The sequence below is a fragment of the Acinonyx jubatus genome, chromosome B1 (assembly GCF_027475565.1).
Source record: "Acinonyx jubatus isolate Ajub_Pintada_27869175 chromosome B1, VMU_Ajub_asm_v1.0, whole genome shotgun sequence".
NCBI lineage: Eukaryota > Metazoa > Chordata > Mammalia > Carnivora > Felidae > Acinonyx > Acinonyx jubatus.
In genome coordinates, this window is record NC_069382.1 from 34,551,047 (window position 1) to 34,578,422 (window position 27,376).

The 27,376-nt window shown below is 36.2% G+C and overlaps 1 protein-coding gene across 6 annotated transcripts in view; it reads right to left on the minus strand.

Moving 5' to 3' along the window:
• PPP3CC (protein phosphatase 3 catalytic subunit gamma) overlaps positions 1 to 27,376 on the minus strand; it is a 102,900-nt gene that overhangs the window by 25,167 nt on the left and 50,357 nt on the right. For all 6 annotated transcript variants that reach the window (XM_027077429.2, XM_027077431.2, XM_027077432.2 and 3 more), the window contains 7 exons: positions 26,007 to 26,118; positions 14,348 to 14,493; positions 12,798 to 12,937; positions 7,209 to 7,286; positions 7,028 to 7,122; positions 3,180 to 3,305; positions 2,379 to 2,450 (listed from right to left, as the gene is read on the minus strand). In XM_027077429.2, coding sequence (XP_026933230.1) covers positions 2,379 to 2,450; positions 3,180 to 3,305; positions 7,028 to 7,122; positions 7,209 to 7,286; positions 12,798 to 12,937; positions 14,348 to 14,493; positions 26,007 to 26,118 — 769 coding nt within the window. The remainder of the gene's footprint in view (positions 1 to 2,378; positions 2,451 to 3,179; positions 3,306 to 7,027; positions 7,123 to 7,208; positions 7,287 to 12,797; positions 12,938 to 14,347; positions 14,494 to 26,006; positions 26,119 to 27,376) is intronic.

The window sequence follows — 27,376 nt, forward strand, 5'->3', positions numbered from 1 at the left end:
TACAACTCTATCAAATGCTAAGGAGAGGTACAGGTTGATATGAGACAGCATGACAGGGGTACTGGATCTAGTCAGGGAGGTCAGAAATGTCTTCCATGAGGATGTTACAATAAGCTGAATAAGAGCTGACTAGAAGAGAATGGGACAAAGGAGGTTTGCATGAAGAAAATAATATTCTATGTAGAGAATCAATCATATGGATATATCATAATTGAATTACCCACCTCTCCACTGAGGGACATTTTGATTGCTTTGAATCTGTTGCTATTATAACAATTCAATCATATGGATATATCATAATTGAATTACCCACCTCTCCACTGAGGGACATTTTGATTGCTTTGAATCTGTTGCTATTATAACAATTCTTTAATATATATATTTGCAATTTTGTAATATATATACTTGCAATCCTTTTATATATATATATATATATATATGCATGCAATTTTTGGCATAATTTTATAAGCATACCTTTATGATCATCAAGAATCCTTTCTTAATACATATAATAGAGTTCACAATAACTTCCACGTCCACTTAAATTTGAATATAAATTCTACTAGATCTATTTCTTCCTCTTCCTCCAACTTAAATTTTTTATTTCGTTTTAATTTTCCTTGTCTGTACTCTTCCCTCACAAAGAATTGGTTCCTTCTAGTGATCTCTTATCTTACATAAAGGTACTCACAAGCTATGCTCCATCTGCTCCTCACCTTCACTGTGGAATCTAAAACATAAATATGTTTAAGACTCTATCTGCACAAAGTAGGCTAGGCTTTCCCCGACGTAGATAATTTATCCTAACAGTTGAGTGAATCACTTTAGCACACAGCTTGGAAAATGAGACAGCCAGAGTTTTGAACTCAGGTACCACCATCTTTCCAAAATCTTCTGCATTCTCAGATAAGTTGGGACCTAACTTTAAAATCAACCCTCAGGGCGCCTGCGTGGCTCAGTCAGTTAAGCATCCAGGTTGAGCGTCCAACTTCGGCTCAGGTCATGATCTCGTGGTTTGTGAGTTCGAGCCCCACGATGGGCTCTGTGCTGACAGCTCAGAGCCTGGAGCCTGCTTTAGATTCTGTGTCTCCCTCTCTCTGCCCCTACCCTGCTCACATTCTGTCTTTGTCTCTCTCAAAATAAATAAACATTTAAAAATATATATTTAAAATCAAACCTCCCACAACACCCTAGGAAAAAAATACGTGGCTATATATATAACAAAATGTTACTACATAAACGTGCACATAACCCAGTAGGAAAATGGGCAAAAGGTATGCATTGACAAATTCACAAAAGAAAAACATATATGGTCAATAAATACAACAAAAAATGTTCATTAGTCATCATAAAAATACAAATTAAAATATAAAAAGCACCAGATTATAAAAACTATAATTGGAGAGAGCACTATGAACTATGCATCACACACAAAAAATATAACCTAGTACAACCTTTTAGAGGTTATCTGTATCTGATTTAAATTATAATTTCTAGAAATTTATCCTATGAAAATAATCAAGAAAATGTTATTCTCAACACCCTAATATTGCTTCCTTTCTTTCATACCATATATCAACATCTGACTTGCACTTATCTATTGTTTCTCTTTCTTCCACTAGAATATAAGCTTATTGTATGCAAGGACCCAAACAGTACTTGCCATATATTAGGCATGTGATGAATAGTGGTTGTTGACAGAATGTATAAAGATTTATCTTTAAGAATTTTCCAAACTGTGGGGTTTTAAAACAAAAATGTTGGAAAAATCCAACATCCAACAGCAGGGGACTGATTAAAACAAAAAATTATCAACAAGGACAACTATATAACTGTTAAAAATTAGTCCACAAAAAAACTATAGGGGCACCCGGGTGGCTCAGTTGGTTATGCATCTTGACTCTTGATTTTAGCTAGGGTCATGATCTCATGGTTTGTGAGTTCAAGCCCCACACTGGGCTCTCTGAATGTCCAGTGCAAAGCCTGCTTAGGATTCTCTCTCTCCCCTCTCTCTGTCCCTCCCTGCTTGCACTGTCTCTCTCTCTCTCTCTCTCTCTCAAAATAAGTAACTATAAATGTTTGTGATACTATTATATGACCTCATTTTTGTTAAAAAGAAAAAATGGGAAAATATATGCAAAGATAAAAGACAGGTAACACAGTATCACATCAAGATGTGAACAGTGGATATCTATGAGATGGCAGGATTATAGGTAACTTTTTTGTTCTTACTTACGGTTTCCTATATTTTTCAAATTTAATTTTTCTGGAACGAACATAATTCTTTTTTAATAAGTCAAAAAAATTATTCAAAACGAACTAAAACCAAAACCAAAACTTCTTCATTTCTAGTTCAAATGAGAAAAAGGCAAGTTTACCTTCAATTTCATCTTCGGAAATCAATTCATCATCAGAGCATATGTTGAGAACGTTAACCAGCATCTCTGTGACTATACAATAAGACAAAATAACCCAAAATTTATACAATTATTAAGGTACTTTCTCTATAATGATGTGGCTGTCTAAACATACATGTTAAATAAACATAGACAAAAATGATTTGTCATTATGCTACTAAGAGTATTCATAAAGAGTAGCATTAAATCTAGACCTTTGGGTTTATATAGAATTTGGGGAAATTACTTGCTTCGATGAAAGTTCGGTCTTGATGATTCTATTGCATTAATTACTTGATTTCATGAGACTGCTGTCCAGAACCTTTTCCTCACTGATATGTACATGAAAAGATTTCTTCCCACTTTACAAAGAAGTTAAGCCACCATGTCTATGTCCAACAGACTTATTTTATATTTGCATAGCTTATTTGTATAGGTGCACAAATGAAATTCTAAGGACAGTATTTTCTTTTTAAATATCTTTACCACTGAAGAAATCCCTGAAGGAATGGTGTAGTGACTTATGTTATTTTAACATCTTGATCACAGTAGGATAGCTATTTTAAGTTGATATTTACAATAAGAAGAACATAAACGACCAGAACTTTAACTTAAAAACCAAGTACCATTTAAAAACCTTTGTAGAGAACAAAGAAAATTCGAAAATACTTCTTATAACTTTAAGAAAAACATTTCTGAACCATCAGGAGACTCATGCAAATATAAAAGTGTACTCCATTACTAATTAAGACAACTGATAGCCCAGATGCTTTAGTTCCTTACCTTTTTCCCCAACAAAAGGCAAAGACCATGTGAAAACATCCATAAAGTTTGGAAGCCAGTAGGGGTGTGGAGAACAGTTAAACTGCCTGATATTCATGACATTGTTTTCATATTTTAACACAGCAGCTAAAAAGGAAAAAGCAAGAGAATCTGGCACAGAGGAACATGACACAGCAACTGGCATGCTTCACACAGCTGCATACCTACTAAACAGAATTCAGGAACTTACTCTCCATTTGTAAATTCAGGCCTTGGTATTTAAGAACAGATGGAAAATCTTAAAGCATTTTATACACCTCATTCTTTTAAGAATTACCCCAAGGAACAAAGTCACCTGAAGACCCCATATAATAAAAGTACAAAAGAAACTGAGCTCTGAAACTTCAAAGGGCCACTGCACAGTAACCATCTATAGAAATCTCAGGTTCTACATTAGAAAAATGTTGTCATAATTTCCCTTTATAGGCCAAATGGTTACAATTACAGCTCTCTTTTGAAGGCAAACATTTTTCATTAAATGAACACAGCCTATTTTGCTAGTCATTATCCAGAGCCAAAGATTTTATAAACTCTGGGAGTTTATAGCATAGCAATTATCAATTCATAGTGGGGGATACAGATGGTAAACTTAGAGCAATTTACAAGGCTCAAAAGTAGATTAAATAATTTACATATATAAAGAGGATTAAAACAGCCATCTCTCCTATACACAGCCAGTATATTGCTAGCACTGTATAAATGTTTAAATTAACCAGTTTATTTATTTGTACACATACTTTGGTACCAAACTAATTTTCTTTATATTTTAAAAGTTTTGAAATCCAATTTCTTGGACTTCACCATGAGCAAAAGCACTGTGATGTTGTTTGCATTATTCTCTTTACTCTTATTGTGATCATAAATAGAATCGGGTATGAAGTACTCCAGAAATGAGGTATAGGTCATTCCCTGGTTCCCGTTTCTTTGCTTATTAAATGATTGCCTAGCGTGCTCAAAATGTAAGTTACTGGCTGTCTAAAATGTACATCATGAAGAAAATACATGAAAGTAGGATTGCCTGCTCTTAAAAACCTGCCACTAGATACAATGTTTTCATGTATATGTATTTTATTATGCATATATTTTACTCAATAATTCCCTCAATCTACACAGGAAAAAGAGGTGAAAGGTGGGTCTTTACAGTGGATAATTATAAATGAAAGGATAAAAAAAATTGTTTTTGTGTACGTTCCCAGTGGAAACAAAAAAATAGGAATAGAAATCTTTATAAATTATGACTTAAGGACCTTTCACATAATCATTGGAACTAAGAATTACTTGTTGGTACCAATATGCAAGAAAGAAAAGCAACAGAAGAAGAGAGAGAAAAAGAAAAGGGGAAGTGAATTGTCTTGCAAGACAAGTGGTCTTGTCTTTCAAGAAAAGAAGTACTTCTGTGGGGAGTAACTGAGTACCAGCAGACATTGGTTCAGATGCCACATTTTCTTTTTCCTAAAAAAAAAATTTTTTTTGAGAAAAAGCAAGGAAAATAAGAATGTTTCAAGATAAAGTTACCAGTTATATCAAAGTCAACAGAAAATTCCAGTAAACTGGACTGTGACTTTAAAAGTTTGCTAAAGGAATAATCAAGATCAATACCAGGTTAGAATGGGCCAAAAATGAGCTGGTGTTCAGTGAGTCAGTAAAATGACTGCTGCTTTGGGTGGCACGTTTTAGTTGAGCACACCGATAAATCCACCGTGCAATCAAGAGACACACTTACCAGCTGAGGTCTAAAAAGGGAGAAGGGACAGTCTTCATCACAAATATGAGGACTATAGCCACTAAGTGTCCTTGAAGAAGTTACCAACACAAGCAACACACACCATTCACAATGGAAGAAACAAGAACAAAACTAAGTCTCTAATATATTGGGCATATTAGGAAGAAGGAAATAAGAAACAATGGAGTCAGGGAGAAGCTGAGTGTTGTGGCTAGACAGCTAAGACTCAGAAAAGAATGACGAGATGTAAAGAACTATACGGCTGGGGGAGAACTTAAGCCAAAGAAGTGTTTTTAAAAATGAATAGGAAGCCACTGAAGGACACACTAAGATGACTGATTCAAATCAGATTGAAATGAGATGTGCCATTCCATAGTTTCCCTTTACACAGGCTCAGGTTATGTAGTGAGTATACTGTGGACTGCTTTTAAACTTGACTCCCCACCTGCATATACAAGGTATGACTATAAAGTAATGAGACTTAAGAAACCACCAACTACAAACACACCAGACCTTATATATGAGATGAGTGTGGCCCTTTGACATAGTCATACGAGGCACAACTGTAAAATGTTATAGTACTACAGCAATGTAGAGTTTCATGGATGCTTTTTAATATTTATTTTTATTATTCCAACTTATCTTCAACAACCCTATATGGCAGGTATTTTAAAGATACACTGAGGCTCAGAGAAGTTAAATATCTTATTGATGTGAAATTAAGTGTCATGTTTACTGTGGACTGAAAAGTGAAGCAGGGCTAGACTAGATTTTCTGACTCAGCTTATTAGTGCTCTTTTCAATACACCTTGCTGCCTTACCGTATATTTAATCCAAAGATGCTGCCATTACTCAAAACATTTTTGGAACTCCTCTTGTGGAATTGCCTCCAGACCCATTTTATAAGCAACACAAGAAAAACCAGTCTCATTACCCTATAATCATACCTTGTTTCTGACCCCAAATGGTACCATCTAGCTTGATCACTCACCTTATTCACCAGTCTTGACTCCGAATAACTTTTGGCTGTTCCAAAAATCAAATCCACCCTCAAAGGACGAAGGTTTCCCATCACTGAGGATAATCAAAAGAATGTGTCGCAGATTCTGAAGGCAATGCCAAAAGAGGAGTTCCAAAAACGTTTTGAACAATGGCAGCATTGTTGGAATAAGCGTGTAGCTTCCCAAGGTAACTACTGTGAAGGGACAATACTCACTTGGATATATACGTTCTGGCATGTTTGTATTAAAGTTCTATTATTTTATAGTCATACTTTATAAACAACAAAATAGTTACAGAGGATGTTACAGAGGATATTACAGAGGAAGTCTGCCGAGCTAAAAAACTTACAAACTATGAATCTTAAAAAATTAAAAAAAAAAGAAAGAAAGAAAAAGATTTCAGGGCACCTGGCTGGCTCAGTCAATAGAGCATGTGACTCTCAATCTCAAGGTCATGCGTTCAAGGCCCACATTGGGCATACTTAAAAAGAAAAAATTTCAATAGGATAAAGTCTTAGAATGAGAACTTCTGGACTGAAGGCATATTTATATTTAATCCTCTTTTTTAATATGGGAAATTGAGGTTTAGAAAAATTACATGACAGACCTAAAGTTACACTACTAGTTTCTGGCAGGGATTGGACTAAAATGATTTTTCTTAATTTTTTATGGTATTCACTCTGCCTGTACCATTACTCAAGAAAACCAAAAACAGCTTAATAATGTACAAACATTAAAACACCAAACAGTGACATTTTATTGAGGTACTGTTACAAATAAATTCACCAAAACTAATAATTTATGGTGACTATTCTAACTTAAACCTGAAGTAATTTATTTGTCTTATATTTTGATTCAGGAGTACAAATCAAACCTATTATTTATTTACAGAGCCCAATACTCCTTAGGAAATGAAAACCAAGCAGTAGCCTAAATTCTAAGTTTCTTGGCTTTTGTTTCAACTAAGACCTCTTTTCTTTTTATTTAAAATTTACATATGTTTTAAAACCACACACACATATGAATTAAACTAGAGCTCACATTTACTCACAAATCCAAACTCAAATATCGCTGGACTCTTTTACCTTTATTGTTATAGACATCTAGGTAATTGGGGGCAGAGAAAATTGTAATGAGTGATGGAAAGCCTGTTGTTTGGCTCTTCCTGTACATTCGATACCTGGAAGAGAAATAACAGTCCGTCTGTCTTAATAATAAAGGCAAAAACTCCACAGTGATATCTGGTACGGTATAAATCTAACTTACCCAGCATCTTGGGCTTCATGGGCTCTGATTATTGATAACAAATTATTGTTCTGCAAAAATTCACAAACTGCAGGGTAACTGGAATAGAAAATTAGAAAATATAAATCCAGAACTAAAACAAATGTTTTTTAATAGGAGGAAGGGGAAAAGTCAAGATGACATTAGTTGAATTTGTTTCAAAAAGACAGGTTTTTGACATACCACTGGACTTTTATTGTTTGTTTGATTGTTCGTTTATTTGAGAGACAGAGAGAGAGAGAGCAAGCAGGGGAGGGGCAGAGAGAGAGGGAGGGAGACAAAATCTGAAGCAGGTTCCAACCTCTGAGCTGTCAGCACAGAGCCTGGCGCAGGGCTCAAACCCACAAACCTCAAGATTATGACCTGAACTGAAGTTGGATGCTTAACCGACTGAGCCACCCAGGCACCCCACCACTGAACCTTTATTTATGGCTTAGCAATCATCACTGTTTTTCTACTTCATGAATATAACTCATTCCAGATCAAATATACAGGTAACAGATAACCTTACGACAGAAAAAAAGCTCCTTTACCTTTTAACTGTCTTTGTCTTAATCCATAATAATACAAAACCAAAACTTTTCTTTGTGTCTTGATATAAAAAAAAGTACCAGGGAGAGGGGGAGAGAGAGAGAGAGAGAGAGAGAGAGAGAGCTAGAGAGAGAGAGAGAGAGAGAGAGAGAGAGAGAGTGTGTGGTGTGAGAGAAAGAGAGACAGAGAAAGATTATTAGTTGCTAAAAATTGAATACACAATTTTCAAACTGTCAAATGGTTTGAAAAGTTAAAGAATCTACTTACAGCTTCACAGGTAATATCTATGCCAAATTAATATTATACAGGAATATTTCAGGAGTAAATACAAATATTACACCCAACCGTATTCTAATGAAAGGTCTGATATTTACATCTGCTCCTAACATTCTCTTTCAGTAATGTTATTTTTCTACATTTAGAAATACCTGATAGGAAGAACTGGAAAATACCAAATTATCCTGGAATTATCCAAGTGTTAATTATTTACTTTATCATTATTTATTTTGAGAGAGAGAGAGAGAGCACTAGCATGGGAAGGGCAGAGAGAGACAGGGAGAGGCAGAATCCCAAGCAGGCTCAGCATCGGCAGTGCAGAACCCAGTGCAAGGCCTGAACCCACAAACTGTGAGATCATGACCAAGAATCATGAGCTGAGACCAAGAGTTGGATGCTTAACCGACTGAGCCACTTAGGTGCCCCAATTATTTACTTTATGTTTAAATCTTTGTTTCTTATGATGCTCATTAGAAAATATTAACTTTTAAAATAGATTGTACATTCATTTGGTATAAAATTGAAAGATACAAATGATTATACAATGAAATACCTCCCTTCTCTCGTTTTTTTTTGAATTTATTTATTTATTTTTAGTAATCTCTACACCAAACATGTGGCTCAAACTCTCAACCTCAAGATCAACTGAGCCAGCTAGGCACCCCAAATGCCTTCCTTCTTCCTACATCTAGCTTCCAGCTACCCTAGAAACAACCAATGTTCCTAGTTTCTTTGAGTACTCTTTAAAAGATGTTCTACAGGCATGCCTTGGAGATATAGTTGGTTCTGTTCCACACCACCACAACAAAGCAAATATAAAATAAAGTGAGTCAAATGAATTTTTTTGTTTCCCAGTGCATGAAAAAGTTACGTTTACACTATACTGTAGTCTATTGAGTGTGCAATAACATTATGTCTAAAAAACAATGTACATTTCTTAATTTAAAAATATTGCCAAAAATACTAACCATAATCTGAGATTTCAGTGGTTTTAATTACTGATCACAGATCACCATAACAAATATAGTAACAATTTAAAAAGTTTGAAATATAGGGAGAATTACCAAAATGTACACAGGGACATGACATGAGCAAATGCTTTTGGAAAAATAACACCAAGAGACCTGCTCAACACAGGACTGCCCCAACCTTCAATGTGTAAAAAAACTCAGTATCTATGAAGTACAATATAGCAAAGTGCAATAAAACAAAGTATGCCAGGATTTTATATCAGTGTACAAAGTTGTTTTTTTTTTTTTTTCTTTTTTAAAAACAGCTTCACTGTATAGTCTGGCACTTTCCATTGTCTGAATATACCACAAGGTATTTAACTAGTCTTCTATTGAACATCTAGATTGTTTTAAATCTTTTATCATAAATAATACAGCAGTGAGGGGTGCCTGGGTGGCTCAGTTGGTTAAGTGTCTGGCTTAAGTGTCAAAATTAACAGCATGGAGCTTGCTTGGGATTCTCTCTTTCTGTCCCTCCTCTACTCATGCTCTTTCAAAATAAATAAACATTTAAAAAGATAATAATAGGGGTGACTGGGTGGCTCAGTCAGTTAAGCTTCCGACTTCGGCTCAGGTCATGATCTCGTGGTTCGTGAGTTCAAGCCCCGCGTCGGGCTCCGTGCTGACAGCTCGGAGCCTGGAACCTGTTTCAGATTCTGTGTCTCCCTCTCTCTCTCTGACCCTCCCCCATTCATGCTCTGTCTCTCTCTCTCTCTCTCAAAAATAAATAAACGTTAAAAAAAAATTTTAAAAGATAATAATACAGCAATGAATAACCTTGAACCATTGACCCCTGAATAATGTAGGGAGTGCTAACTCCCTGCACAGTCAAAAATCTGTATAACTTTTTATAACTGTGTAACTATATAACCTTTTTTCACATGTATTACTCTTTTGAAGTAGGCGCCATGCCCAATGTGGGGCCTGAACTCACAACCCTGAGATCAAGAGTTGCAGGCTCTACTTACTGAGCCAGCAAGGCACCCCTCATGTACATAACTTTTGACTCCCCCAAAATTTAATTACTGGCCTGCTGACCAGAAGTATTACCCGTAACAGTCAACTGACAGATATTCTGTATGTTGTATGTATCATATACTGTATTCTTATACTAAAATAAGCTGGAGAAAATAAAATGTTCTTAAGAAAACCATATGGAAGGGGGCGCCTGGGTGCCACCGCCAATTGAATATCTGACTTCGGCTCAAGTCATGATCTCATGGTCCATGAGTTCGAGCCCCATGTCAGGCTCTGTGCTGACAGCTCAGAGACTGAAGCCTGCTTCAGATTCTGTGTCTCCCTCTCTCTCTGCCCCTCCCCCACTCACACTGTCTCTGTCTCTCAAAAAATGACTAAACATTAAAAAAAAATTTTTAGGGGCGCCTGGGTGGCGCAGTCGGTTAGGCGTCCGACTTCAGCCAGGTCACGATCTCGCGGTCCGTGAGTTCGACCCCTGCGTCAGGCTCTGGGCTGATGGCTCGGAGCTGGAGCCTGTTTCCGATTCTGTGTCTCCCTCTCTCTCTGCCCCTCCCCCGTTCATGCTCTGTCTCTCTCTGTCCCCAAAATAAATAAAAAACGTTGAAAAAAAATTTTTTTTAAATCATAAAGGAGAAAAAATACTTTTATAGTGCTGTATTATATTTATATAAAGAATCCATGTAGGGGCGCCTGGGTGGCTCAGTTGGTTAAGCATCTGACTCTTGATTTCAGCTCAGGTCATAATCTCATGGCTCTCACGATCTCTGTGATGACAGTGTAGAACCTGCTTGGGATTCTCTCTCTCTCCCTTTCTCTCTGCCTCTCACCCACCCTCTCTCTCTTAAAATACATAACTAAACTTAAAAAAAAATCCATGTATAAGTGGACCTGCATAGTTCAAATGCATCGTGTTCAAGGGTCAGCTGTACATACATTTTACACATTCGCACATTTATATAGCTGATTCTTGTTATTTGCAGTAGCTATGTTCTATAAAGTTGTTGCAAAAACGGAATTAGTCAAAACTGAACCACTGCTCCTAGAGAAAATACATAGGGTCCTGGAGCCTCTGGTCACATTTTCATTAATCAATCAATACATAATCTTGTTTTATGTGTGTTTCTGTTTAAGGACATCTTATTTAATACATACTGTTGATTCATTAACATGGAACTCATGGACAACAATGTCACAAATCATTCCTGAATTAGGTTTATATAATATACACGTATTTTCTCTGCAAGGCAGAAATACCAGATAGCACTTAAGCACTATGCTTGGGGGCCATTTTACACAGCAAAATTGCCAACAAAAAATGTGAAAAATGTTGCACTAAATGGATCACAGAAAGAATGGTATAATGATAGTCTTGTAGTATGAAAGCTGGAAAAAGAAGGCAGAGCAGCTCCTTGTTAACCTCAGTTAGGAACACACATGGGGTGACTCGAATTTTGCATCACTCTGCATGTGTGCATGTCTGTGAATGACCACGAAAGTGTTTAAGTGGTGACCTTGCAGTTACAAGTAATTCTTAGCAAGTAGGCAAATTTACAGCTCAGAATTCATAAATAACGAGGATTGACTTATGGCTATAGGATTACATTTCAGAAGGAGAACTCCTGGTTCAAAGGCCCTGGGTGGACATTTATAATTGAGAGATATTATCAAGCTGATCTCCAAGGAGACTGTACCAGTTTATACTGTACAAACAATAACAATAAAAAAATAAATGATGCTCTTTATTTTAAGCAATGTAAAGAGAAGTAAAAAAAATTTTTTTTAATGTTTGTATTTGAGAGACAGAGACAGAGACAGAGAGACAGAGCATGAGTTGTGGAGGGGCAGAGAGAGAGGGAGATACAGAATCTGAAGCAGGCTCCAGGCTCTGAGCTGGGAGCACAGAGCCCGATGTGGGGCTCGAACTCATGAACCACGAGATCATGACCTGAGCTGAAGTTGGACGCTTAACCAACTGAGCCACCCACGTGCCCCAAGAGAAGTAAAATTTAAATGACTCAAAAAGGAATAAAACAAGGTTGCTTAGAAAAATGTTAAAACTATGGCAATTTTGAAGTTCTTTACTTTTTGTATGTGGATTTCACTTCATGAATATATTATCTTAGGCAATTAACAGATTTTTTAGGGGACTACATTTATGCATTACTTGTCACAGTAAAATATTGGAACTAAAAATATTTAGACTTCAAACCTCCCTCTACCTCCCTATTTTTGAACGGCAGAACACAATAAAAGCTCATGTGAGATTTAAGACAACAGCCAACTTCCAGGAAATGTCCTGGGCTTAGTTCACAATGTCCTGTTCTTTTTATATCTTTGCCTATAGCAGTGGTTCCAGAAGTTGGAGAGCTTTTAAAAAAATAACAGGATTTTCCTGTCTCAGACCTACTCAATCAAAATCTCTGGGGGAAGAGTCAACAAACCTTTATTTTTAAAAAAGCTTATCAATGATGTTTGGGAACAAATAATCAAGATTATCTAGAGTCTGAAAATAACATTTAAGCACTGCAAGATACTCTGTTCAATCATGTTCAGTATATTACACTTAAGTATCATGAGGGTATTCATATATGAGGGCATAATGCCAATTAAGATATAAAACACAAAACAAACAAGAGTTTTCTGCCTTCTGTTAATTAAAAAATTAAACAGAAGGTCCGATACTATACAAATTAAAGATATAAAATACTTAAAAATAATTTGATGAAACATATTGCAATTGCCTTTCCTAATTTTATAACTTTGAGGATTAGCTTACCTGTAAAAATAAGAGCACCCTCGGACAGTGTTGTGGGTATAGTGCTCCAAGGTCTTTTCATTGCCATAATCCTCTGAGGGATCAGACCAAAGCAGGTCACACACTGGCCCAAAGGCTGGAGGTTCTTTAAACCTGTCTAACTAGAAGACACACAAGAGCCAAAAGAAGAAAAATCATGAAAGCAAAAGACCTTTTGGAAACTGGTATGCATCAAAAACCCAAAAGCCAAAAACCTCCCACCCACAAGAATGTATTAGGGGAAAAAACAGCAAGCACCTTAAAGAACTGTTCCTTTAGGAAGAATACAAACACTTAACAAACTTGGATATACAATTTTTATTATTTTCTTGAAATAAATTTTTATAAATATCTCTGTCATCTAAGAAAAGGACTGCTTTACATCCTAATATTAAAAGCAGTACTCATTTAATTCGAATGTGAAATCAACCACTATAGGGATATACTATTATTGAGAAAGGCTATGGAAAGTCTTCATTTCAACTGCCTAGGTAAGCTAAGGTTACAATCAAAGGAGCAAAGGTTTTACAATGGTTCTGTTCATTTTTTACCTCATCCCAATGGAGATTTCTAGTTTTATTTTGTAAAGGACTTTCATCCTTTCCATTCTATGCAGTGGAGGCATTTCAATGTAAGTTATCAATTTAAAGCCTTTAGTCACTGCTGCTTTGGTTAGCAGCGTAAAAACAAAGACAAAATGAGTAACTAAAATAGCTGAGGACTTCTACTAAGTGAAAGGAGAGTGTTTTTTTAATACAGTTGGTTCAGAATTGCGAAACTCAAGACTTACAATGTAAAAGAGAAATTCTGGTTATTTTAAAGATGGTAAGGCAGCAGAGATGTAGGCACACCCTCTTACCCTGAGGAAAGTAACTTAATTCAGAGAAAAGTTTTATAAACAGAAAAATCTTTACTTTCAGTACCTAGACAGGTAAAAGAATACAAAGGTAGAGAAAAGAAGATGGTAATGTAGAACAACAGAAGTGAAAAAAGATTGATCATCTTTTTTTGAAGTCCTGAAAATAATAATCACCAACTCACGCAAGTATAGCAACTTAAACTCTATCATTTAAAATGTCAATGTCAACAAATTTCAGAGCTGGAAGTCCTCAGACTATCCATTCTAACTTCCTTATTTCCCAGAGAAGAAAATGTGACTAAGACTTAAGGGATTTGGTCAAGATTGCACAATTGACTGCAGGACAGGGATTAGAATCCTGATTTCCTTCCTTTCGTACTGCTACACAATTTATTTAAAGTCTCAGGACTGTACCCAAAATATGTTATGTTTCTACTTGGTAAAAGTACAGATTTCATTAAAATCTACAGAAATTTTCTGGAATAGCAAAATATTATCAGTAGTTATCTCCCAATAATGAGATTGTAGGTGATTTCCAGTTTCTTACTTTTGATTATCAGTATTTAAAAATTTTCAGACGGAGGCATATTAGCTGACTGCAAAAAAACCAAAAAACCAAAAAAACTGAACTAAAGATATATATACTCCATGAGACGAATGAAAGATTACTTACTTTCCTAATGTCATCTAAACTAGTAATTTCAGGCGACATCCCTCCATGTACACACAGAAACTGCTGGTTTAAGAGGGCAGCAAGAGGAAGACAGTCAAATGTCTCCATACACGCATCATACACCTGTTCAGAATATTTGATTCGACCTATCAAAAAAGGAAAAACAGTCAAAGGAAGAAAAGCTAAAATTTACCATTATAGGACAGAAAATTATGAAGCTACTTCAAAGCCATTTATTTCAGGCAAATTTGAAATCACAGTCATCTTTATAAAAATACTCTTGAGAAGTTGTGGATAAAAGGTAAAAAAATCTCCTTAAAGACAAGTGTGACCTTGGATTAACTTTCTATCTCTTTTGCCCTGGAAACCTGATAAGGTGAATGTCAGCTGTGTTACTAGGCAACATTGCTTATGGTAAAAATCACTCAATTACCTGGTGGGAAGCTATAGCTTTGAACTTCTGAGTGGGATGACTCAAGGTATGTCCCTAGGGGACCCTGGAATCTATACCAATAAAGCTTTTATGGGAGATATTAGCAGTTGTACTATATGAGGCTTCTAACCCATGGTGGCTCCCTGATCTGCACAATGTGGATGTTGTTTTCCTGCACCTGAGCTGTGACTTGGAGGGGGTTGGGGAAGGAAGAAGTGAAAGGCGGAAAACCTTTGGACTGCTATACCCACTCCTATGAGTACTACTCCACTGAAAAGGGATGCCTAGCACTGCCCCTTCCTGGACTGTATCCTCCTAAGTAGATGAATGCCAGTATGGCCCCTGGCAGTCCTGTAAGCCCGAATATTTTGTTGGGTCTAAAAAGACTCCTTGGGGGTACTGAAGACATGCAAGTGGAAACTGAGTTTTAGGAGTAATCAATAAAAGGGGAGCCTGGGTGGCTCAGTTGATTGGGTGTCTGAGACATTGGCCTAGGTCATGATCTCGCCATTCCCAAGTTCGAGCCCAGCATCGGGTTCTGTGCTGACAACTCAGAGCCTGGAGCCTGCTTTGGATTCTGTGTCTCCATTCTCTCTCTGCCCCTCTCCCACTCATGTTCTGTCTCTCTCTTTCTCTCTCAAAAATAAACATTAAATTAAAAAAAAAGAGTAATCAATAAAATATCAATAATCTTTGCTCATGATTTTTAAAGTCTTTAAGTAAATTTTGTCCTGATTCTATTTTATGTAAAAATGCTCATCTTAATGAATTGTATTTTGATGTGGTTGTCATGTTGGGGCTAAAGAACAAGGAAATACTCCAGTGAGCAGAGGGTAGGGTCTCCACAATTATCCAGAAAGAATCCATCATGAACTAACAGATGAGAAACTGAAAGATGGCTTTAGTTTAAAAAGAAAGGGAATATTTTCTTCTTCTTTGGCCTTGGATTTCAGAGTCAAGTCATGCTTGGAAGGGCATGTTGGTAGAGAAGGCCAAAGATCATACAGGCAGGCAGCCCTACAGAACTGAGCTCCTTCTCTTCCAAGATTCTGTGAAGATGAAACAGAGCCTACAGGACCTAGAGCTACAAAGCTACAGCAAGCGAGTTAGATTATGCAGTTGATAACTATTTGTGTATTTCCTTCTTGTATTTAAGTATCAGCGCCTGGTTGTGGCAAGCCATGGGAGAATAAAGTGAAGGGTAATGGTCTAAATTTGGGCCAGAGTACAATGCATGGTTGACAGACATGTCTGGAGAGACATTCCTAAAGGGAAGGTATAAACCAAGAGACCATATTCGAGGTTATAAAGCTTTCTATCCTTGAATGTGAAGATTTTCTCTTTATTGTCAAGATTTGAGGACACTAAGGGAGTTTGTGGGTTCCTTTAAAAACTTTCAGAGCATTCTCTATTACATGACAGCAGTTCAGATCATCTATTTCACAACATATGCTAACTCTATTATGACAACCAAGTTAATAGGAGCCAGATCTTAGGCGTCTTTACATCTCCTTACAATTACATCCTTATATTCTTTTTATTTGAACACTATTAAATTTTGGCTATTATGAAAGTAGATTCATATTGGCCATAAAGTCTATGTAAGAAAAAAAATCAAACAAAAAATCCTTTCATTTGTGGCCAGTGATTGACTTTTTCTCCTGAAAATCCTTGTAGCCAGAGTTCCCTCTGTTGTCAATGTCAATAAGAAATTCCCTTATAAGGGGCAGCCTGCGTGGCTCAGTCAGTTGAGTGAATGACTCTTGATTTCAGCTCCGGTCATGATCTTGCAGTTTGTGGGATCAAGCCCCGCACTGGCCTCTGCGGTGACAGCACGGAGATTCTCCGTGCTTGAGATTCTCCCTCTCTTCTCTCTGACCCTCCCCTTACTCCTGCGAGCACGTGTGCTCTCTCTCTCTCAAAATAAATAAACTTAAAAAAAAAAAAAGAAATTCCTCTGTAAGAGTCTTAAGCTTGCATATAGGCAGGGATTTTTTTAAATTGAAGTACAGCTGACATGCAATGTCATATTAGTTTCCGACATACAACAGGGTGATTCAACAATTCTACACATTATGCAATGTTCACCATGATAAGACTAGTTGTCATCTTCATCATATAGTTATTACAATATTATTGACTATATGCTCTATGCTATACTTTTCATCCTTGTGACTTATTTATTTTCTAACTGGAAGTTTGTATCTCTTAATCACCTTAACCCATTTGGTCCATTCTCCCATTTGTTTCCCCTCTGGCTACAGATTTGTTCTATGTAATGAGTCTGTTTGTTTCTGTTTTGTTTTTCAGATTCCACATATAAGTGAAATCATGGTATTTGTCTTTCTCTGTCTGATTCTCTGATTCATTTCACTTAATATAATATCCTCTAAGTCCATCTATGTTGTAACAAATGGCAAGATTTCATTCTTTTTTTTACGGCTGAGTAATATTCCTGTGTGTGTGTGTGTGTGTATGTGTCTGTCTTCTTTATGTATTTATCTATCAAGGGACACTTGTGTTGCTTCCATATCTTGACTACTGTAAATAGTGCTACAATAAACATAGGTGTGCATTTATCTTTTTTTTTTTTTTTATTTTTTTTAATGTTTATTTTTATTTTTGAGACAGAGAGAGACAGAACGTGAAGAGGGGAGGGGCAGAGAGAGAGGGAGACACAGAATCTGAAACAGGCTCCAGGCTCTGAGCTGTCAGCACAGAGCCCGACGCAGGGCTCGAACTCACAGACAGTGAGATCATGACCTGAGCCGAAGTCGAACGCTTAACTGACCGAGCCACCCAGGCGCCCCTGCATTTATCTTTCAAATTAGTATTTGTGTTTTCCTTGGGTACGTATCTAAGTGATAGAATTATTGGATCGTATGAGACTTTTATTTTTAATTTTTTAAGGAAACTCCATAGTGTTTTCCATACTGGCTGCACCGATTTACACTCCCATCAACAGAATCCAAGGGTTCCCTTATCTCCCCACCTTTGCCAACACTTGCTATTTCTTGTCTTTTTGATACTAGCCATTCTGACTAGTGTGAGGTGATATAGCTCATTGTGGTTTTGATTTGCATTTCCCTGATGATTAGCGATGTTGAGCATCTTTCATGTGTCTGTTGGCTGTATGTAGGTCTTCTTTGGAGAAACCTCTATGAATGACTCAAAAGAATTCCTTAGCTTACTTCCAAAAGAATACCAAATCTAGAGAAAGATGGCAAGCAATACAGTATCTTACCACCATTTTATACATTAAAACAGGAGGTTACACAAGAAACAAGTGTTGGTGAGGATGTGAAGAAAAAGTAACCTTTGTGCACTGGTGGTGGGAATGCAAACTGGTGCAGCCACTGTGGAACACAGTATGGAGGGTCTTCAAAAAATTAAAAATTGAACTACTCCATGATCCAGTTATCGCACTACTGGGTATTTACCCAAAGAATACAAAAACACTAATTTGAAAGGATATATTCACTCTTACATTTACTGCAGCATTATTTACAATAGCCAAATTATGGAAGCAGCCCAAGTGTCCATCAACAGATGGATAAAGATGTAATACACACACACACACACACACACACACACACACACACACACACACACACACACAGGAATATTATTCAGCCATAAAAATAAGGAAATCTTGCCATTTGCAATGACATGGATGGAGCTAGAGAGTATAATGCTAAGTAAAATAAGTCAGTCAGAGAAAGAAATATCATATGATTTCATTTATATGGAATTTAAGAAACAAAAAAGAGAGAGAGACAGAGAAACAAACCAAGAAACTGACTCTTAACTATAACAAAGAACAAACTGATGGTTTCCAGAGGGGAGGTGGATAGGGGGATGGGTGAAACAGATAAAGGGATTATGACTTATCAGGACTCCTGGTGGCTCAGTTGGTTGGGTGTCTGACTTCTGCTCAGGTTATGATCTCATGGCAAATAGGTTTAAGCCCCACGTAGGGCTGTGTGTTGATAGCTCAGAGCCTGAAGCCTGCTTCAGATTCTGTGTCTCCCTGTGTCTCTGCCCCTCCCCGACTTGGGCTCTGTCTCTCTCTCCCTCCCTGTCTCTCAAAAATAAGCAAACATTAAAAAAATTTTAAAAAAGAGTACACTTATGATGAGTACTGAGTAATGGATAGAATTGTTGAATCACTATATTGTACACATGAAACTAAGATAACGCTACATGTTAACTATACTGAAATTAAAATAAAAAAATTTGATAAAATTTTTTCAAAAACCCAGGAGATGATGAATCAAATTAAGCAAAAAGGAGTTAATGCTGTATTAACACATGACCAAAGTAGTTTACAAAATGCTATTTTCTTTAAAAAAAACTTTTTTTAAGTTTATTCATTTTTTTTTCTGAGAGCATGCACACAAGCAGCAGGGAAGGGCAGACACAGAATCTGAAGCAGGCTCCAGGCTCCAAGCTGTCCGCACAGAGCCCAATGTGGGGCTCAAACACACAAACCCACGAGATCATGATTTGAGCCAAAGTCAGACTGAGCCACCCAAGTGCCCCAAAATGTTATTTTCTTAAAGTATATGAATAGGTATATAAATACAAACATATTTGTTTTCTGAGGGGTTAGACTGAAGATGATATCTATATATTTTGTTTACTTCGTTTATCTGCATTTTCTCCAATGAATATATAACTTTTATAGTAACATTTATTATTATATTACCTTTATTATTGAAATTTGTTGAAGGCTCACAATTCATCTGTGCCATCAGGGAGCTATGTGTTCTACACAGCATGGTGGTCAAGAAAATGCAGTTTGGAACCTGACTGCCCTGATCTGAACCTTGGCTTACTAGCTGTGGTACTCAGCACAAATTACTTCATGCCTTGTGCTTTGATTTCCTCATCTATAAATGGGCATAATAACAATACATATCTATGTTACAAGACTGCTGTGAAGATTAAATGAATTCATATATGTAAAATGCTTTGATAATGTCTGGCACACAGCAGATACTATGTAAGTGTTAACTAATTAAATTATTTTATCTTCACAGAAACCCTATGAAACAAGTGCTATTAGTATCGTCCTTAAAAAACTGAAGGAACTGGGCCTACTTGCCCAAAGTTGCAAGCTAGTAAGTGGCAGGACTGGAAATTGAACCTGCTTATGCTCTTAATACCATGTGATACTCCTCCCAATCATTATTTGAAATGAAATATCTACTAGGAGAATTTAAGTAGCCAAATATGTAACTCCCAAACATTAAATTAGTTGACTCAGTGTTTTATTTTCATGACAAATTTTAAGCTACATCTCATAAAACAATCATTTCTATAATAAAGGAAAAATGTACCTCAGTCACAGGGATCACACAGATGATACAAGTTCTAACTAGTATCAATAATATAACATTCACAAAACAAAATTTCGACAATATTCTCTAAAGTGATTTTGAGGGGCTTCTGGCTGGCTCAGTTGGTGGAGCATGTGACTCTTTATCTCAGGGTTGTGAGTTCAAGCCCCACTTAAAAAAATAAAATCTTAAAAAAATTTAAAAAAAAGTAATTTTGAGAGTCAGCACTATTTGTAAGAAACCATGACCTGGTCTAGCCACTGATTATACACTTGTCTTGATTTTCACTTGCTTTCATTATTTAAAAAAAAAAAATTACATTTACATGGTTCAAAAGCAAAAGTCACAAAAGATTATATGGTGTCTCCTACTCCTACTCCTCCTACTCACTCCCTGAAGGCAACTAGTGTTACTAGTTTTCTGGGTGTCTTTACAAAGATACTGTATGCAAACACACAAGATGTGTACATTTATTCTCTTTTCAACATCCTTTTGCTTTTTACATAAATGGAAGCATATGCACACTGCTTTGCACTCACTTTTTGTACTTAACACATTTTGGAGAACATCTTTATACGGAGAGCTTTGTAATTATTTCTTTTATATCTACAGAGAATTTCACTTTAAGGATATACCACAATCTAACCACACCCATCTCTTACTACTATAAATAATACTGTAATTAACGACAAACAATATTTGTTTATTAAAAAAGAAAAAACTTGTCCAAAATATAAATTGTCATAACAATACTGTTTTCTTTTTAATGTTTATTTAATTTTTGAGGGACAGCACAAGTGGGAGAGGGGAAGAGAGAGAGGTAGAGAGAGTCCCAAGCAGGTTTGCACTGTCAGCGCAGAGCCTAATGCTGTCCTTGAACTCACTAACCCCAAGGTCATGACTTGAGCCAAAATCAAGAGTCAGACACTTGACTAAGTCACCAAGGCACCCCTATTTTTTGTAAATATTTATTTATTTTGAGAGAGAGCACAAGTGGGAGAAGGGCAGGGAGAGAGAAGAGAATCCCAAGCAAGCTCCACACTGCCAGCACATAGCCCCATGTGGGGCTCGATCCCAGGAACTGAGGTAAAATCAAGAGTCAGTCACCTGACTGACTGAGCCACCCAGGTACCCTGAGAGGAATATTTAAAGACCCCTGCAATATAAAGCAATTCAAAAATTGATGTAAGAGGGGCACGTGGGAGGCTCAGTCGGTTAAGCATTCGACTACAGCTCAGGTCATGATCTCGTGGTTTGTGAGTTCAAGCCCCATGTTGGGCTCTGTGCTGAAAGCTTGGAGCCTGGAGCCTGCTTCGGATTCTGTGTCTCCCTTTCTCTCTGCCCCTCTCCCACTTGCACTCTGTCTCTCTCTCTCTCAAAAATAAACAAACATTAAAAAAAATTTTTTTTTAAAGAATTGATGTAAGGAAAAAACAACTCCTCCCTTACAAAATATTCTAACTCCCTTAGAAATACTCTCAAGACTACAGCTGCACAATCTGGAACTAAGCATCACTTAGCAGTAATTATAAGGTGCTGATTCTAAAAGCCATGGTGGCCCTTTACGAGAGATCAGCTTATCACTGAAAACATCCATGCAAAGCAGCACACATGCTCCTTGCTTATAAGAACAAAATTTGAAATTATATTCGTGTATTTGTTCCAAGACTTATTCACATTTCAGATGTAGCATTAGAAGGAAACAGGAGTATGTCTGTAGGTAAGAGAAGAAAAGAAACCTGGTTTAAAGCATGTGAAAAGCAAATAAAAACCGAAGATAAGAAATTCTGTGAAAAAATGAGAACACTTAAAATGTTTCCCAAACCTATTGTTCCATCTTCTAAAAATAGTCTGAACCAATTTATACTAGTCAAAAAAAGAACTCTGATAAAACAGAGGAAGAACTGGATAAAATGTTGCCTAAAAAAACCTAAACCTTAATTCAGAACAGAGGCATCCTGAGGCAGCTTTCTTATTACTTATCTATTGCTAAATACTAATCATTCTAGGGCCTTTGTCAACTGCTTGATATGCATTATTTAATTTTCCCAGGTAAAGAAAGAGAAGTGTAATGAGTAATATCCCCATATTTGGCTTAGAAAAATAATACAAAATAGTTGCAATTTTTCAACTATTTGGTGAAGTGGTTCTCAAATGAAAAATAGTAGATATTTTCCAAACCTCTGGAGCAGGTGTGCTAAACTGCTGCATGCAGGACAATTATCTGGGATCTTTAAAAAGCCTCTTAAATGCTTGGCACCCATCCAGGTGGTTTTGAAGTTACCAGTTTAAAAGTTTATTACAGTAGTAGTACACGGTGGTGATGAAGCACAACTCCAGCAGCACCACAGGAAGATACAAAATCAAAAATACAAGTCCTGCTGACTCAACTCCCCACAGATAATCACTATCAATTTCTTCTGCTCTCTCTCTCTCTATATATATTCCTTGTGTGTGTGTGTGTGTGTGTGTGTGTGTGTGTGTGTGTATGCCCCTACACATTATGTATTTTTAATTTACAAAGGAGCACATCTAGGCCCACGGTGATCTTTCAATAGCTGCCTAGTATTTCATTTTTTAAAACATATTATCACTATTTAAGCAGTCCCTTATTGATATTCAAATTCTCTCTCTCTCTTTCTCAAGGGCGCCTGGGTGGCTCAGTTGGCTAAGCATCCAACTCTTGGTTTCCGCTCAGGTCATGATCTCACAGTCAGTGAGATCAAGCCCGCATCTGGCTCTGTGCTGACAGTACCAAGCCTGCTTGGGATTCTCTCTCTCCCTCTCTCTCTGTCCCTCCCCCACTCACATGCATATGTGTGTATGCATGTGTGCTCTCTCTCTCTCTCTCAAAATAAATATTTAAAAATAAATAAGCCTGGGGCGCCTGGGTGGCTCAGTCGGTTAAGCATCTGACTCTTGGCTGTGGCTCAGGTCATGATCTCACAGTTTAAGGTTCAAGCCCCACATCAGGCCCTGCACTGACAGTGTGGAGCTTGCTTGGGATATTCTCTCTCTCTCTCTCTCTCTCTCTCTCTCTCTCTCTCTCCCTCCCTCCCTCTCTCTGCTCCTCCCCCATGCTCTCTCTCTCAAAATAAGCTTTAAAAATAAATAAACTTTAAAAATAAATAAACAGCTAAATTTGTGGTAATTTGTTATATAGCGTTAAAAAACCTATACAATCCAAAAAAAAAAAAACAAAACCAAAAACAAAACACCTATATAATCTGCATGATAAATTCCTAGAAGCCAAATTGCTGGGTCAAAAATTTTTACAGAAATTCCAGAACTGCTGTTCAAATACTTTATAGCAATTTAAACATTCACCAAGAGATCTAACTTAAAAAAAAAATTTCCTGGTTATTACCTACTGATTTGAACTGTTTATTCTAATAAGTCCCAAGGGCTGGAATGATCTGTAGGGCAAAAGCCCACGTGTAGCTGACTGTTCTGTCAGAGGAATTTTTTTTTTAAGTGTTCATTCTCTAAAATTTTTTGTAATAAGAATGACCTTTCCTTTCAGGATCTACTAGGAGAAAGGCCATCATTACAACTGTCAACTTCAGTGTAGGAAGCTATGGTAACAAGAGTTAATATGAGCATATGAAACACTACCAAGTTGTATCAATTAAAGGGATTTTGGGGCCAAGGATTGGATAAACTCTTGAGTCTCAGAAAACAAATTTAAAAGTTTTTTTTTTTAAGTTTATTTATTTATTTTGAGAGAGAAAGAGAGGAGGGGCAGAGAGGGAGAGAGAAAGAGAATGCCAAGCAGACTCCGCACAGCGACTGAGTGGAGTCTGATGTGGGGCTCAAACGCATGAACTATGAGATCATGACCTGAGCTGAAATCAAGAGTCGCTCATTTAACCAAGTGAGTCACCCAGGATCAGTTTTTTTTCAACTTTGAATATTTTGGGGGGAATAAAACTTTAAATATTTTATAATAGATTCCTCCAAGATAAATCATTGGAATAGGACACAAAGTGAAATCCGATCAAACCATCGGTTATATGACATTAAAACATTTGTATATATTTATTCTTATTTGAGGAAAGCAGCAGATTTTAGAGCCAGACAATATCCAAGAATTTAGTTCAGCTTCCTTATTTTATACAGAATATACTAAATTTTAGGAATGAGAAAAGGTAAAATTTTGTGGTTTTTATTTCAGTATTTTCTTTTCACCTTATATAAAAATACAAAACTTCATTAAAATATAAACTGATATATAATCTTTTTGGAGGGCTATTTAGAGTATGTATCAAAAAGTCTTTTAAAATGTTCATGCTCTCTGACTTAGTAATTCTCTTCTGAGAATTTGTGCTAAGATACAAATTCTAGATGATCATTCATTTAACAAATTAATTCAACCACTATTTTTAAACATCTCCAATGAGTTATTAGATACTATTCTGGAAAAATAACAGTGGATAAAACATGTCATCATGGAATTTAACTCACGGCAGGACAGAAAAACAACAAACAAATAAATATATTTTTTAAATATAAATTTAATTTTTTTAAAGAATGCTAAATAAAAAAGTTTTAAATGATTATTTATTTTTGAGAGAGAGAGAGACAGAGAGACAGAGTGCAAGAGAGGGAGGGATAGAGAGGGAGACACAGAATCCGAAGCAGGCTCCAGGCTCTGAGCTGTCAGCACCTAACTCAACGTAGGGCTCGAACTCGTGAACCACAAGATCATGACCTGAGCTGAAGTCAGACACTTAACCAACTGAGCCACCGAGATGCCCCTTGAATATAAATTTTATATAAAAAAATATATATATAAATTTCAGGCGTTGATGGATACCATTAAAAAAAAGACAAGGTATGAGAGTAAAATGATGAGATCTTTAATTTAGAAAAAGGAACCAGGGAAGAAAGTCTCTGAGGAGATGACAAGAATGAAGTAAGGATGTAGGTCTTATATATAAACAGATAGCTATCTGGGAAGACAAGAAACAATAAGCACAAATGCCCTGGGGCAAGTTCTCTCAAACAAGCCCAATTTAGTTACCATCACACTGAATGTTAAGAGTCAACTGTGAGTGCTGGTCAAAGAAATGTGCCCGTTTTTTTGTTTTTTTTTTTTCAAATGGTTTAGCAATGTTTTGCCTTTCAAAAAAATTCTACCTTAATAATAAGCTTTTTTTACTAGTACAGTATGATTTATAGTTGGAAACAACAGAAATGTCATACAGCTGTTACTAAATTGGCTACATATATGATAGTGCATCAATAAGATGAAATACTTTTAAAATATTATAATAACATTTTAAAATCATGTTCAAAGATATTTAATGGTACTTAATGATTTAATTAGAAAAAGTTATTATATAAAATGTAAAGAGCAATTTATTAAACAGTACATTTAATAGTCTAATTTTTTTGAAAATATGTATAGATACATATGTATTTCAACGATTTCATGATAGGTTTTTATATATGCAGAAAAGAAGACTATATCTCAAATAGTGAGATAATAGTTATTATTTTTAAGTGGTGTGACTGTGGACAACTTTTATCTTCTTTGGACTTTTCTATGTTTTCCAAATATCCCAAATGTATTACATTACATAATAGGGAGAAACCACAAAAGATATTTTCAAAATAAATGTCTTAAAAGGTAGAATCTTGGTTCTTATCAGAAAATAAACAACAGAAACCATTTGGGTTCCATTAGTTTCTTTATTTGGTTTCTGTGCGATTCATTTTGGGACTGACAAAAGGGTAACTAAAAATGTTATGGGGCGCCTGGCTAGCTCAGTCGGTAGAACATGGGATTTTCGATTTCAGAGTTGTGAGTTCAAGCCTGTGAGGGGTAGAGTTTACTTAAAACAAACAAACAAAAAGGTTCTGGAAAAGTGATCATACTTACATTCCTGTTTGAAGGTGAAATATTCTGTAAGATGCCTGCACTCATGATTTCCTCGAAGCAGAAACACTGTTTTGGGATGATTAATCTTTAAACTCCACAAAAACAGCACACACTATAAAAAGACAAACGTAAGGATAAATTTTTATTTGTGACCATGACAACGCACAAAGACAATTTACGTGAATTCAAATGACTTAAATGACTTGTTGTAATGGCATATCTAATTGTCATTCCCAAACTGAAACATGAAACCTTCCAGCTTTTTGAAAGGAACAAGCTGTTGCCCTAGACTCCAACAGAGCATAGAGTAGACTTGATAGATACCTTTCCTTAATTTCTATTTCCATGGTTTTTCCAAGTATCTAGAGCTCTGTGACAAATCCACCCCCATATAAATATATATATATATACCCATATATAAATATATATACATATATTTTAAAATCTGTATTTTATTTAATGAGGAAACACCAGAGAAATTTCCACTAAATAAGGAACTAGACAAGGATATCCACTATCTCTGCTACTATTCAACACTATATTAGAGGTATTGGCTAATTGAATTAGACAAGAGAAATCGATTAAAAGCTTAAGAATGGGTAAAAAAAAAAATAAAACAACTCTATTTGAAGATGATATGATAGTATACCTGAAAAACTCCAGGAAAATCAATGATTAAACTAATTCAAAAAATAATTCAGTAATAAGGCAGGATATAAAATTAACATACACAAACAATAAATAGGACACATGGTGGAGAAAACTCCATTTGCAATACCAGCAAAAAAGACTAAACACACAGGAATAAATTTAGTAAGAAATGTGCAAAACTAATACCAAGAAAAATTTAAAAATCTCCTGGAAGAGACAAAAGTAGGCAAAAACAAATGGAAAAACATTCCTTGTTGTTGGATAGGATGATTCAGCATCAGTTCTTCCTAATTTATAAAACCACTGCAATTCCAATACCAACAAGTTATTTTATGGAGTTAGATAAGTTGATAATAAAATTTCTGTGGAAAAATAAACATGCAAGAACAGCCAGGAAACAGCCAGGAAAAAACAAAAAACACTGAAAAAGAGAAATATAATGGGGAGGGGGGCCTAGCCCTACTGGCTATTAAAAGATACTGTAAAGCTTCTATAATTGGGAGCACCTGCGTGGCTCAGTTGGTTGAGCATCTGATTTTGGCTCAGGTCATGATCTCGAGGTTCAGTTCCTGAGTTTGGGCCCCAGCATCTGGCTCTCTATTGTCAGTATGGACCGGACTTCAGATCTTCCCTCCCTCTTTCGCCCTGCCCCTCCCCCTCTCCTGCTTGTTTCTCTCTCTCTCTCAAAGCTAAAGATTTAAAAAAATTTTTTTTCATTT